At 31.6% G+C, this 15,694-nt stretch overlaps 1 protein-coding gene across 2 annotated transcripts in view; it reads left to right on the forward strand.

Moving 5' to 3' along the window:
- slc38a4 (solute carrier family 38 member 4) overlaps window positions 1-15,694 on the forward strand; it is a 118,299-nt gene that overhangs the window by 73,742 nt on the left and 28,863 nt on the right. For both annotated transcript variants that reach the window (XM_061914016.1, XM_061914015.1), the window contains exons 8-12: window positions 374-456; window positions 5,418-5,476; window positions 9,901-10,155; window positions 15,471-15,550; window positions 15,637-15,694. The exon at window positions 15,637-15,694 is cut by the window's right edge and continues 43 nt beyond it. In XM_061914016.1, coding sequence (XP_061770000.1) covers window positions 374-456; window positions 5,418-5,476; window positions 9,901-10,155; window positions 15,471-15,550; window positions 15,637-15,694 — 535 coding nt within the window. The remainder of the gene's footprint in view (window positions 1-373; window positions 457-5,417; window positions 5,477-9,900; window positions 10,156-15,470; window positions 15,551-15,636) is intronic.

Raw genomic sequence — 15,694 nt, forward strand, 5'->3', positions numbered from 1 at the left:
CCGTAATACCGTCAAAAGATTCAGAGAATCTGGAGAAATCACTGCACATAAGCGATAATATTACAGACCTTAGACCCCTCAGGCGGTACTGCGTCGATAAGCGACATCAGTGTGTAAAGGGTATCACCACATGGGTTCAGGAACACTTCAGCAAACCACTGTCAGTAACTACAGTTGGTCGCTACATCTGTATGTGCAAGTTAAAACTCTATGCAAAGCCACAGCAATTTATCAACAACACCCAGAAACGCCGCCGGCTTCGCTTTTACCTTTTACACAAGATGACAACTTGACCGCTTTTGGGGTTGGTATGTTGTAATGATGATGCAATATCCAGGAGGTGTGTTCTAACGGCTACATTGTGGTGTTGCAGTGAATGGTACCTGAATGGAAACTACCTGGTCATTTTTGTGTCCATTGGGATAATTCTCCCCTTGTCGCTACTTAAAAATCTGGGTAAGTCTCTGTTCCTATTTGTTGTCCTACCATCGTCTTGGGAGTATGCCAACCACTCTAATATCAACATGCTGACGTTTTATGATAGCTTTTTAGCTAATGTTTAAACCTCAAAATCACGATTTTTGACAGTAGGCACCATCTTGGGAGTACAAAATGAGCATAAAAGCTACCATAAAACGTTGTTATGCTAACTATAAAAATATGTTTGCATACTTCAAAGATTGCGCAAAGTATCAAGTTAAAACATACAAAATGAGCTAAAAAGCTAGCATAAAATGCTATTATGCTAACATTACCATGCTAGTATAAAAAATGTTAGCATACTTTCAAGATTGCACCAAGTATCAGGTTAAAACATACAAAATGAGCTAAAAAAGCTAGCATAAAACATTAGCATGCTAACATTTTATGTTAGCTTTTTAGCTCATTTTGTGTGTTTTAACCTGATACAAAAAGAGCTAAAAAGCTGGCATAAAACGTTAGCATAACATAAAAAATGAACTAAAAAGCTAGCATAAAACATTAGCATGCTAACGTTTTATGCTAGCTTTTTAGCTCATTTTGTATGTTTAAACCTAAAAATCATGGATTTGGATACCTGGCGCCATCGTAGAAGTATGCTAACATCTCTTATATTAGCATGCTAATGTTCTATGCCAGTTTTTTTTTTAGCTAATTGTGTATGTTTAAACCTAGTAATCATGGATTTGGATACTTGGCACCATCTTAAAAGTATGCTAACATTTCTTATATTAGCATGCAAACATTGTATGCTAGTTTGTTTGCTGATTTTCTATGTTGAAAGCTAAAAATCATGGATTTGGATACTTGGCGCCATCTTAGAAGTATGCTAACATCTCTTATATTAGCATGCTAATGTTTTATGCTAGGTTTTTTTTTAGCAAAATGTGTATGTTTAAAGCTAAAAATCATGGATTTGGATCCTTGGTACTATCTTAAAAGTATGCTAACATCTCTTATATTAGCTTGCTAATGTTTTATGCTAGTTTTTTTGCTAATTTTGTATGTTTAAAGCTAAAAATCATGGATTTGGATAATTGGTGCCATCGTAGAAGTATGCTAACATCTCTATATTAGCATGCTAATGTTTTATGCTAGTTTTTTTTTTACCTAATTTTGTATGTTTAAAGCTAAAAATCATGGATTTGGATACTTGGTGCCATCGTAGAAGTATGCTAACTTCTCTTGTATTAGCATGCTAATGTTCTATGCTAGTTTTTCTTAGCTAATTTTGTATGTTTAGAGCTAAAAAGCATGGATTTAAATACTTCGCGCCATCTTAAAAGTATGCTAACATCTCTTATATTTGCATGCTAAAGTTTTATGCTTTTTTTTTAGCTAATTTTGTATGTTGAAAGCTAAAAATCATGGATTTGGATACTTGGTGCCATCTTAGAAGTATGCTAACTTCTCTTATATTATTAGCATGCTAATGTCTTATGCTAGTTTGTTTTTTTTTAGCTAATTTTGTTTGTTGAAAGCTGAAAATCATGGATTTGGATACTTGGCGCCATCTTAAAAGTATGCTAACATCTCTTATATTAGCATGCTAATGTTTTATGATAGGTTTTTTTAGCTAATTTTGTATGTTGAAAGCTAAAAATCATGGATTTGGATACTTGGTGCCATCTTAGAAGTATGCTAACTTATATTAGCATGCTAATGTTTTATGCTAGTTTTTTTTTAGCTAATTTTGTATGTTGAAAGCTAAAAATCATGGATTTGGATACTTGGTGCCATCTTAGAAGTATGCTAATGTTTTATGCTAGTTTTTTTTTAGCTAATTTTGTATGTTGAAAGCTAAAAATCATGGATTTGGATACTTGGCGCCATCTTAGAAGTATGCTAACATCTCTTATATTAGCATGCAGACGTTTAAGGCTGTTTTTTTTAGCAAATTTTGTATGTTTAAAGCTAAAAATCATGGATTTAAATACTTGGCGCCATCTTAAAAGTATGCTAACATCTCTTATATTAGCATGCAAACGTTTTATTCTAGTTTTTTAACTAATTTTGTATGTTGAAAGCTAAAAATCATGGATTTGGATACTTGGCGCCATCTTAAAAGTATCCTAACATCTCTTATATTAGCATGCAAACGTTTTATTCTAGTTTTTTAACTAATTTTGTTTGTTGAAAGCTGAAAATCATGGATTTGGATACTTGGCGCCATCTTAAAAGTATGCTAACATCTCTTATATTAGCATGCTAATGTTTAATGATAGTTTTTTTTTAGCTAATTTTGTATGTTGAAAGCTAAAAATCATGGATTTGGATACTTGGTGCCATCTTAGAAGTATGCTAACTTCTCTTATATTAGCATGCTAATGTTTTATGCTAGTTTTTTTTTAGCTAATTTTGTATGTTGAAAGCTAAAAATCATGGATTTGGATACTTGTTGCCATCTTAGAAGTATGCTAATGTTTTATGCTAGTTTTTTTTTAGCTAATTTTGTATGTTGAAAGCTAAAAATCATGGATTTGGATACTTGGCGCCATCTTAGAAGTATGCTAACATCTCTTATATTAGCATGCAGACGTTTAAGGCTGTTTTTTTTTTAGCAAATTTTGTATGTTTAAAGCTAAAAATCATGGATTTAAATACTTGGCGCCATCTTAAAAGTATGCTAACATCTCTTATATTAGCATGCAAACGTTTTATTCTAGTTTTTTAACTAATTTTGTATGTTGAAAGCTAAAAATCATGGATTTGGATACTTGGCGCCATCTTAGAAGTATGCCGGCTGCATTGGACCCACAGTCCAGAGGTTCAGGGCACAGATAGCAGGCCCATCGTCATTCTTATATCACATTTTTATTATTATTGTATTTTATTACTTCATAAATATTGTTTATAAATACACATTTACTCCAATGCATGGTGGGTAAAATGCAGAGGTGGGTAGTAACGCACTACATTTACTCCGTTACATCTACTTGAGTAACTTTTGGGATAAATTGTACTTCTAAGAGTACAATACTTTTATTTTTACTTGAGTATATTTATAGAGAAGAAACGCGACTTTTACTTCGCTCCATTCATCTCCAATCAGGTCGCTACTCGCTACTTTTTTTTTAATCGATCTGTTAATGCACGCTTTGTTTGTTTTGTTTTTGTCAGACACACATTCAAAGTAGGAACTACGCATGCTTGCGTTTCACCAATCAAATGCAGTCACTGGTGACGTTGGACCAATCAAACAGAGCCCGATGGTCACGTGACCGTCACATGTAGAACCCGACATGTTGAGAAACGTATGTGGGTGTTACCATTTAGTGGTCAACTGTACGGAATATGTACTGTACTGTGCAATCTACTAATAAAAGTTTCAATCAATCAACCAATCAATCAAAAGTGTAAAGGAAAAAAGACACTTTTTATTTCAAAAGCCTTAAAGACTGATCGCACAGTTCCTGTCTTCAATAAAAAAATGCCGCTCCATCGCGCCTGCGCTAACAAAATAAGAGTCTCCGAAAGCCAGCGCAAACAAACTAGCAAGTTACGGAGTTTGCCGCCAATGTATTTCTTTTAAAGTGTATAAAAACAAATATGGAAGCTGGACAAATAAGATGCCAAAAACCAACGACTTTCATGATGAATTAGACAGGAAGGAGGAACTTTTTTTCTCCTCCATTTGAAAACCGGGACATTATCAGCACTATACTGTCTGATTCCAATCAATGCAAGTCATCAGAATCAGGAAATACACCACCTTATATTCTTGTCTTCATTAAAGATAGGAATCTATATGTTAAACACGCATGTATATTCATTAAAACACCTTTAACATGTGAACAAAAACGGCAAAATAAATCAATATAAATTATGTACTGTATATATAAAGGTATGTATGTATATATATATATATATGTCTATATATATATATATATATATCATATAAATATATGATATGTGTATATGTATATATAGATATATATAATATATATATATATATATATATATATATGAAATGTGTGTATGTATATGTATATATGAGGTAGATCACCTCAACTTGGTCATTTATTAAGTAATTGATTAACGTTGAAAAACTTATTGGGGTGTTACTATTTAGTGGTCAATTGTACGGAATATGTACTGTACTGCAATCTACTAATACAAGTTTCAATCAATCAATCAATCAATCAATGCCTACTGAGCCTATGGTGCTGTTAAGTTATTGTGGCTCAATTTGCCTTAATTTTTATTTTATTTTAATGTATTATTATTTAATATATAATACTGTTTTAGTTGCTTAAGAGATATTCCTGGCTCTGAATTTGCTCATTGCTATTTTTATATTTTTGTGCATTATTTGTTGCCGTAATCATTAAACGAACAGGTTACTCATCTGTTACTCAGTACTTGAGTAGTTTTTTCACAACATACTTTTTACTTTTACTCAAGTAAATATTTGGGTGACTACTCCTTACTTTTACTTGAGTAATAAATCTCTAAAGTAACAGTACTCTTACTTGAGTACAATTTCTGGCTATTCTACCCACCTCTGGTAAAATGCAAAACCCTCTCCACGATGGCACATTCTGGCTGCTTGATATTTGTGATTTTATTAGAAAGGTGTAAGGAGGTGGTATTAAGTTTTTATGGCCAAGGAGGGTTAACGAGCGCTGAGAGAAGGAGACAAGATCCGTGACACATCCTCGCAGCTGTTTGCGCTCTTGCAGGAGTAACGTAACGCCACATCTGAGTCAGCGCTGGCGAGCATCAGTCCCGCGTCTCAGGCGAAATGATTTTCCTCGTATTAGATTCAAACTATTTCTGAAGCGGTGTCTTTTATCCGCCAATTTTTGGAGGTGTGGGTCCAGTGTGTGAGCCATGTTCTGGAAGAGCGGCTGAAATGACAGCAGCGAGTGCTGAGTCAACATAAAAAGGCCACTGACTTTTCCTTGTTCTTGCCACGTGTTGTCTGCTGCATGCAGGTTACTTGGGCTACACCAGCGGCTTCTCCCTGTCCTGCATGGTCTTCTTCCTGGGAGTTGTGAGTCATCTTCCTCATCATCAGTAAAACAGAACATCAGATAGGATGCACAATTTACTTTCTGTGTCTTTAAACACTTTTTGACATTAAAGAATGCTTTTTTTTCTCTTTTTTTTAGATAGTACTGATTATTATTATTAAATATCGCTATTCTTAATATTAAATATTAACAAAGTATTACAGTTTTTAATGTATAATTATAATTATTGTGTACTACTATTCAAAACAATGTTATTCTTCATAAATTATATGAAATAAATATTTAATATTTTAATTAATTTATTTCAAAAAAAATTATAAATTATTGTGTACTATTATTCAAATGTCATTATTAATTATCAATCAATGTTTACTTATATAGCCCTAAATCACTAGTGTCTCAAAGGGCTGCACAAACCACTACGACATCCTCGGGTGGCCCACATATTATTACTATAAATATATAATTATAAACAAAAGATTCTATATTTTCATTTATAATTGTTATAAGTATTATTATTATTATTGTGTAATATTATTGCACATAATGTTATTCTTAATAATAAACATAAACAAAATATTTTATATTTTAATGTGCACTTTTTATAAAAATATTGTGTACTATTATTTAAATACTGTTATTATTAATAAAAATAAAAATTTTATATTTTAATGTTTAAGTTGAATAAATATTTGTATTACTATTGTGCATTAATATTGAAAATTATAAATACAAACAAAATATAAATGTATATATATATATATAGTATTTATTATATAATATAAAATGTATATATATATATATTTATAAATTATTAATATAGCATTTATTATATACATATTACATATATATATATATATTTTATACATTATTAATATTGTATTTATTATATAAATATTAATATATTAATATTTTATTTAATGTGTTGGCCCTGCGATGAGGTGGCGACTTGTCCAGGGTGTACACCGCCTTCCACCCAATTGTAGCTGAGATAGGCAACAGCACCCCCCGCCACCCCAAAAGGGAATAAGCGGTAGAAAATGGATGGATGGATATAAATATATATATATAAATATATATAAATATATATTCATATATATATATATATACATTATTATTTTGTTTGCATTTGTTATTTTTTAATATTATTTCAAATAATAGTGTACAATAGTAATACAAATATTCGTCAAACTTATACATTAAAATACCAAATATTTTGTTCATGCTTATTATTAAGGATAACACAATAATAAATACTATTCATAAGAATTGTGCATGAAAATATTAAACAGGTTGTTCATGTCTATTATTATTTTTAATAATTGTAGACAATAATGATTATATTAATAATATTTCAAACAATTGTACATAAAAATATAAAATATGTTGTTTATTATTAAGAATAATATTAATTTCAATATTACACAATACTAATAGTTTTAAAAATTATACATGAAAATATGAAACATTTTGTTTGTTTATGATTAAGAATGATATTCATAATAATAGTACACAATAACATTTATAAAAAGTGTACATGAAAATATAAAAAAATAAACTTATATTTATTAAGAATATTATTTTTTAAATAATACTACACAATAATAATTATAACAATTTTAAATAAAATATTAAATAATTTGTTTATGATTAAGAATGAGATTATTTGTAATAATAGTACACAATAATATTTATTAAAAAGTGTACATGAAAATATTAAATATTTTGTTTATATTTGTTGTCAAGAATAACATTTGTATTTTTAAATAATTCTACAAAATAATAATACAAATATAATAATTATACATGAAAATATACAATTGTGTTTGTTTATTATTAAGAATGACGTTATTTGTAATAATAGTTCACAATATTTAAAGTGTGCATGAAAATATTAAAGATTTTGTTTATATTTATTAAGAATAACATTATTTTTTAAATAACACTACACAATAATAATTATTATTATAACAATTATACATGAAAATCTAAAATATTTTGTTTGTTTAGGATTAACGACATTATTTGTAATAATAGTACACAATAATATTTATAAAAAGTGTACATGAAAATATTAAATATTTTTTTTTATGTTTATTATTAAGAATAACATGTTTTAATAATACTACACAATAACAATAATAATTATAACAATTATACATGAAAATATAAAATATTTTGTTTGTTTGTGGTTAAGAATGACAATGCTTGTAATAATAGTACACAATAAGATTCATAAAAATGTTAAATATTGTGTTTATATTTATTATTAAGAATAACAATATTTTTAATAATATTGCACAATAATAGTCATTATTATACATGAAAAATAAAATATTTTGTTTGTTTATGATCAAGAATGACATTATTTGTAATAATAGCACAATAATATTTATAAAAAGTGTACCTGAAAATATAAAATATTTTGTTTATATTTATTTTTAAGAATAATATTATTTTTTAATAATACTACACAATAATAATAATTATAACAATTAGACATGTAAATATAAAATATTTTGCTTGTTTATGATTAAGAATGACATTTTTTGAACTAATAATTAGTACATAATAATATTTATAAAGTGTACATGAAAATATTTTTTTGTTTATATTTATTATTAAGAATAACATTTTTGTAGTAATACTACACAATAATAATTATAACAATTATACATGAAAATATAAAATATTTTGTTTATGATCAAGAATGACATTATTTGTAATAATAGCACACAAAATGTTTATAAAGTGTACATGAAAATATAAAATATTTTGTTTATATTTATTATTAAGAATAAAATTATTTTTTAATAATACCACACAATAATAATTATAACAATTATACATGAAAATATAAAATATTTTGTTTATGATCAACAATGACATTATTTGTAAAAAAAATAGCACACAATAATGTTTATAAAAAGTGTACGTGAAAATATAAAATATTGTGTTTATATTTATTATTAAGAATAACATTATTTTTTAATAATATTACACAATAATAATCATAACAATTATACATGAAAATATAAAATATTTTGTTTATGATCAAGAATGACATAATTTGTAATAATAGCACACAATAATATTTATAAAAAGTACATGAAAAAATAAAATATTTAGTTTAAATTTATTTTTAAGAATAACATTTTTTAATAATACTACACAATAACTAGAACAATTACACATGAAAATATAAAATATTTTGTTTGTTTATGATTAAGAATGACATTTGTAATAATAATATATAAAAAGTGTACATGAAAATATTAAATATTTTTTTCATATTTATTAAGAATACATTACTTTTTAATAATACTACACAACAATAATAATAATTATAACAATTATACATGAAAATATAAAATATTTTGCTTGTTTATGATTAAGAATGACATTTGTAATAATAGTACACAATAATATTTATAAAAAGTACATGAAAATAATAAAAGTTTTGTTTATATTTATTATTAAGAATAACATTATTTTTTAATAATATTACACAATAATAATTATAACAATTTACGGTGGAAGAGGGGTTAGTGCGTCTGCCTCACAATACGAAGTTCCTGCAGTCCTGGGTTCAAATCCAGGCTCGGGATCTTTCTGTGTGGAGTTTGCATGTTCTCCCCGTGAATGCGTGGGTTCCCTCCGGGTACTCCGGCTTCCTCCCACTTCCAAAGACATGCACCTGGGGATAGGTTGATTGGCAACACTAAATTGGGCCTAGTGTGTGAATGTGAGTGTGAATGTTGTCTGTCTATCTGTGTTAGCCCTGCGATGAGGTGGCGACTTGTCCAGGGTGTACCCTGCTTTCCGCCCGATTGTAGCTGAGATAGGCGCCAGCGCCCCCCGCGACCCCGAAAGGGAATAAGCGGTAGAAAATGGATGGATGGATGGATACATGAAAATATAAAATATTTTGTTTATGATCAAGAATGACATTATTTGTAATAATAGCACGCAATAATGTTTATAAAAAGTGTACATGAAAATATTTTGTTTATATTTATTATTAAGAATAACATTATTTTTTAATAATACTACACAATAATAATTATAACAATTATACATGAAAATATAAAATATTTACTTTGTTTATGATTAAGAATGACATTTGTAATAATGATACACAATAATATTTATAAAAAGTGTAAATGAAATTATTATGTATTTTTTTCACATTTATTAAAAATAACATTACTTTTTAATAATACTACACAACAATAATAACAATTATAACAATTATACATGAAAATATAAAATATTTTGCTTGTTTATGAGTAAGAATGACATCATTTGTAATAATAGTACACAATAATATTTATAAAAAGTGTACATGAGAATAATAGATATTTTGTTTAAATGTATTGCTAATAAACGTGTTATAGTGTGGACTATGTGGTAGAGCTGACGGCAAGACTGTGGTGTTTCCTAGTTGATCTACAAAAAAACCCAGCTGCCGTGCCCGCTCCCCTTCCTGGACTCGCCCGCCGCCAACCTCAGCATGAACGCCTCACACATGCCGGGCGCCTACGCCGCGCACAACCACTCGGCGCAGATGGACTTCTCGCGAGCCGACGTCTCCCCGGCCGTCACCCACGCCGCCCACGCCTCCACCGGGGTCCACTTTGAGCCCCACCCCGAGGACGAGGACGCCTGCACGCCCAAGTACTTTGTCTTCAACTCCCAGGTAAGTGCGGGTGTGTCACCGCCACATGACCATTTATTCCCCGACTGTACTCTTGGAGAACATACCACCTAGTCCCAGGACAGGGTGTATAAAGTGCGGCGCAGGGGCCTCTAGGTTTTTTTTTATTGATCCTCTGTGTATTCCAAAAACAGAATTTACTAAAATACAGTGCAAATATTAGTAGAATAAAGGTATAATATTTTGAGAAAAATGTTGCAATCTCAAAAAAACGGCAGAATTGGACGAGTTGAAAAATTATTTTAAAAGCACATATCACAGGAATGATGTTCTTATATGTAGACCCCTGCTGTTCTACAGCAGGGGTCACCAACCTTTTTGAAACCAAGAGCTACTTTTTGGGTACTGATTAATGCGAAGGGCTACCAGTTTGATACACACTTAAATAAATTGCCAGAAATAGCCAATTTGCTCAATTTACCTTTAATAAATAAATCTATATAATTATTTTTAAAAAATGGGTATTTCTGTCTGTCATTCCGTCATACATTTTTTTTCCTTTTACGGAAGGTGTTTTGTAGAGAATAAATGATGAAAAAAACACTTAATTGAACGGTTTAAAAGAGGAAAAAAATGTAAATAACATTTTTAAACAGTTTATTTTCAATTTCGACTCTTTTAAAATTCAAAATTCAACCCCAAAAAATAAGACAAAAACTAGCTAATTTGAATCTTTTTGAAAAAATTTAAATAAGAATATATGGAACATCATTAGTAATTTTTCCTGATTAAGATTAATTTTAAAATTTGATTACATGTTTTAAATAGGTTAAAATCCAATCTGCATTTTGTTAGAATATATAACATATAGGACTAAGCTATATTTTTAATAAAGACAAATTATTATTTCTTCTAGATTTTCCAGAACAAAATTTTTAAAAGAAATTCAAAAGACTTTGAAATAAGTCTGATTCTACATATTTTCTAGATTTGCCAGAAATTTTGGGGTAATTTTAATCATAATAAGTTTGAAGAAATATTTCACAAATATTCTTCGTCGATAAAACAGAAGCTAAAATGAAGAATTAAATTAAAATGTATTTATTATTCTTTACAATAAAAAAATACATTTGCTTGAACATTGATTTCAATTGTCAGGAAAGAAGAGGAAGGAATTTAAAAGGTAAAAAGGTATATGTGTTTAAAAATCCTAAAATCATTTTTAAGGTTGTATTTTTTCTCTAAAATTGTCTTTCTGAAAGATATAAGAAGCAAAGTAAAAAAATAAATGAATTTATTAAAACAAGTGAAGACCAAGTCTTTAAAATATTTTCTTGGATTTTCAAATTCTATTTGAGTTTTGTCTCTCTTAGAATTAAAAATGTTGAGCATCATAAGCAAAATAAAAATAGAGGCAGCTCACTGGTAAGTGCTGCTATTTGAGCTATTTTTAGAACAGGCCAGCAGGCGACTCATCTGGTCCTTACGGGCTACCTGGTGCCCGCGTGCACCGCGTTGGTGACCCCTGTTCTACAGCAATGATGTTCTACATATAGACCACAGGAATGGTGTTCTACATGTAGACCACAACAATGATGTTCTACATGTAGACCACAGGAATGATGTTCTACATGTAGACCACAGGAATGATGTTCTACAGGAATGATGTTCTACATGTAGACTACAGGAATGTTGTTGTACATGTAGACCACAGGAATGATGTACTATATGTAGACCAGAGGAATGATGTTCTACATGTAGACCACAACAATGATGTTCTACATGTAGACCACAGGAATGATGTTCTACAGGAATGATGTTCTACATGTAGACCACAGGAATGTTGTTGTACATGTAGGCCACAGGAATGATGTACTATATGTAGACCAGAGGAATGATGTTCTACATGTAGACCACAGGAATGATGTTCTACATGTAGATCACAAGAATGCTGTTGTACATGTAGACCACTGTAATGATGTTGTACAGTAATGATGTTCTACATGTAGACCACAGGAATTATGTTGTACATGTAGACCAGAGGAATGATGTTCTACGTGTAGACCACAGGGATAATGTGCTACATGTAGACCACAGGAATGATGTTCTACTTGTAGACCACAAGAATGTTGTTGTACATGTAGACCACAGGAATGATGTTGTACATGTAGACCAGAGGAATAGTGTTCTACAGTAATGATGTTCTACATTTAGACCAGAGGAATGATGTTGTACATGTAGACCACTGTAATGAGGTTCTACATGTAGACCAGAGCAATCACTGTAATGATGTTCGACATGTAGACCAGATGAATGATGTTCTACATGTAGACCACAACAATAATGTTCTACAGTAATGATCTTCTACATGTAGACCAGAGGAATGGTGTTCTACAGGAATGATGTTCTACATGTAGACCACAGTAATGATGTACTACATGTACACCAGAGGAATAGTGTTCTACAGAATTGATATTCTACATGTAGACCACAGTAATGGTGTTCTACAGTAATGATGTTGTACATGTAGACCAGAGGAATGATGTTGAACATGTACACCAGAGGAATGATGTTGAACATGTACACCAGAGGAATGATGTTGTACATTTAGACCACTGTAATTATGTTATTGTCCTGTTCTAGCTGTAGATCAGAGGAATGGTGTTCTACAGTAATGATGTTCTACATGCAGACCACAGCAAAGATGTTCTACAGTAATGATGCTCTACATGTAGACCACAGGAATGATGTTGTACATGTAGACCAGAGGAATGATGTTGTACATTTAGACCACTGTAATTATGTTCTTGTTGTGTTCTACATGTAGACCAGAGGAATGGTGTTCTACAGTAATGATGTACTACATGTAGACCACAACAATGATGTTCTACAGCAATGATGTTCTACATGTAGACCACAGGAATGATGTTCTACATGTAGACCAGAGGAATGGTGGTCTACAGTAATGATGTTATACATGTAGACCACAGTAATGATGTTCTACATGTAGACCAGAGGAATGATGTTGTACATTTAGACCGCTGTAATTATGTTCTTGTTGTGTTCTACATGTAGACCAGAGGAATGGTGTTCTACAGTAATGATGTTCTACATGTAGACCACAACAATGATGTTCTACAGCAATGATCTACATGTAGACCACAAAAATGATGTTCTACATGTAGACCAGAGGAATGGTGGTCTACAGTAATGATGTTCTACATGTAGACCACAGTAATGATGTTGTACATTTAGACCACTGTAATTATGTACTTGTTCTGTTCTACATGTAGACCAGAGGAATGGTGTTCTACAGTAATGATGTCCTACATGTAGACCAGAGGAATGATGTTGTACATTTAGACCACTGTAATTATGTTCTTGTTCTGTTCTACATGTAGACTAAAGGAATGGTGTTCTACAGTAATTATGTTCTACATGAAGACCACAACAATGATGTTCTACCGTAATGATGTTCTACATGTAGACCACAACAATGACATTCAACAGTAATGATGTTCTACATGGAGACCACAGGAATGATGTTGTACATATAGACCACAGTAATGGTGTTCTCCAGTAATGATCTTCTACATGTAGACCACAGGAATGATGTTCTATATGTAGACCACAACAATGATGTTGTACATGTAGACCGGAGGAATGATGTTCTACATGTAGACCACAGAAATTATGTTCTACATGTAGACCACAGTAATGATGTTCTACATGTAGGCCGTAGGAATGGTGGTCTACAGTAATGATGTTCTACATGTAGACCACAGTAATGATGTTCTACAGTAATGATGTTCTACAGTAATGATGGCCTACATGTAGACCACAGGAATGATGTTCTACATGTAGACCACAGTAATGATGTTCTACATGTAGGCCAGAGGAATGGTGGTCTACAGTAATGATGTCTACACGTAGACCACAGGAATGATGTTCTACATGTAGACCACAGTAATGATGTTCTACATGTAGACCAGAGGAATGGTGTTCTTCAATAATGATGTTCTACATGTAGACCACAGGAATGATGTTCTACATGTAGCCCAAAGAAATGGTGTTCAACAGTAATGATGTTCTACATGTAGACCACAACAATGATGTTCTACAGTAACGATGTTCTACATGTAGACCACTGTAATGATGTTCTACATGTAGACCAGAGGAAAAGTGTTCTCCAGTAATGATGTTCTACATGTAGACCACAACATTGATGTTCTACAGTAATGATGTTCTACAGTAATGATGTTCTACATGTAGACCACTGTAATGATGTTCTACATGTAGACCAGAGGAATAGTGTTCTACAGTAATGATGTTCTACATGTAGACCACAGGAATGATGTTCTACATGTAGACCACTGTAATGATGTTCTACATGTAGACCAGAGGAATAGTGTTCTACAGTAATGATGTTCTACATGTAGACCACAGGAATGATGTTCTACATGTAGACCAGGGGAATGGTGTTATACCGTAATGATGTTCTACATGTTGACCACAGGAATGATGTTGTACATTTAACCCACTGTAATTATGTACTTGTTCTACATGTAGACCAAAGGAATGGTGTTCTACAGTAATGATGTTCTACATGTAGACCACAACAATGATGTTCTACAGTAATGATGTTCTACATGTAGACCACAACAATGATGTTCTACAGTAATGATGTTCTACAGTAATGATGTTCTACATGTAGACCACTGTAATGATGTTCTACATGTAGACCAGAGGAATAGTGTTCTACAGTAATGATGTTCTACATGTAGACCACAGGAATGATGTTCTACATGTAGACCACAGGAATGATGTTCTACATGTAGACCAGGGGAATGGTGTTATACCGTAATGATGTTCTACATGTAGACCACAGGAATGATGTTGTACATTTAACCCACTGTAATTATGTACTTGTTCTACATGTAGACCAAAGGAATGGTGTTCTACAGTAATGATGTTCTACATGTAGACCACAACAATGATGTTCTACAGTAATGATGTTCTACATGTAGACCACAACAATGATGTTCTACAGTAATGATGTTCTACATGTAGACCAAAGGAATGGTGTTCTACAGTAATGATGTTCTACATGTAGACCACAACAATGATGTTCTACGGTAATGATGTTCTACATGTAGACCACTGTAATGATATTCTACATGTAGACCAGAGGAATAGTGTTCTCCAGTAATGATGTTCTACATGTAGACCACAGGAATGATGTTCTATATGTAGACCACAACAATGATGTTGTGCATGTAGACCAGAGGAATGATGTTGTACAGTAATGATGTTCTACAAGTAGACCTGATAGGACTGATGATGTACTTGTCCTCCAGACGGCGTACACGGTGCCCATCCTGGCCTTTGCCTTCGTGTGCCACCCCGAGGTGCTGCCCATCTACAGCGAGCTGAAAGAGTAGGTGTGCCTTCCTTCCTTGCTGCCTTCCTTCAAGACCACCTCCACATGAGCCTGTCCTGTCCTCCCCTCCTGTGTCTGTGCAGCCGCAGCAGGAAGAAGATGCAGAACGTCTCCAACCTGTCCATCCTGGCCATGCTGATC

Source organism: Nerophis ophidion, linkage group LG10 (assembly GCF_033978795.1).
Source record: "Nerophis ophidion isolate RoL-2023_Sa linkage group LG10, RoL_Noph_v1.0, whole genome shotgun sequence".
NCBI lineage: Eukaryota > Metazoa > Chordata > Actinopteri > Syngnathiformes > Syngnathidae > Nerophis > Nerophis ophidion.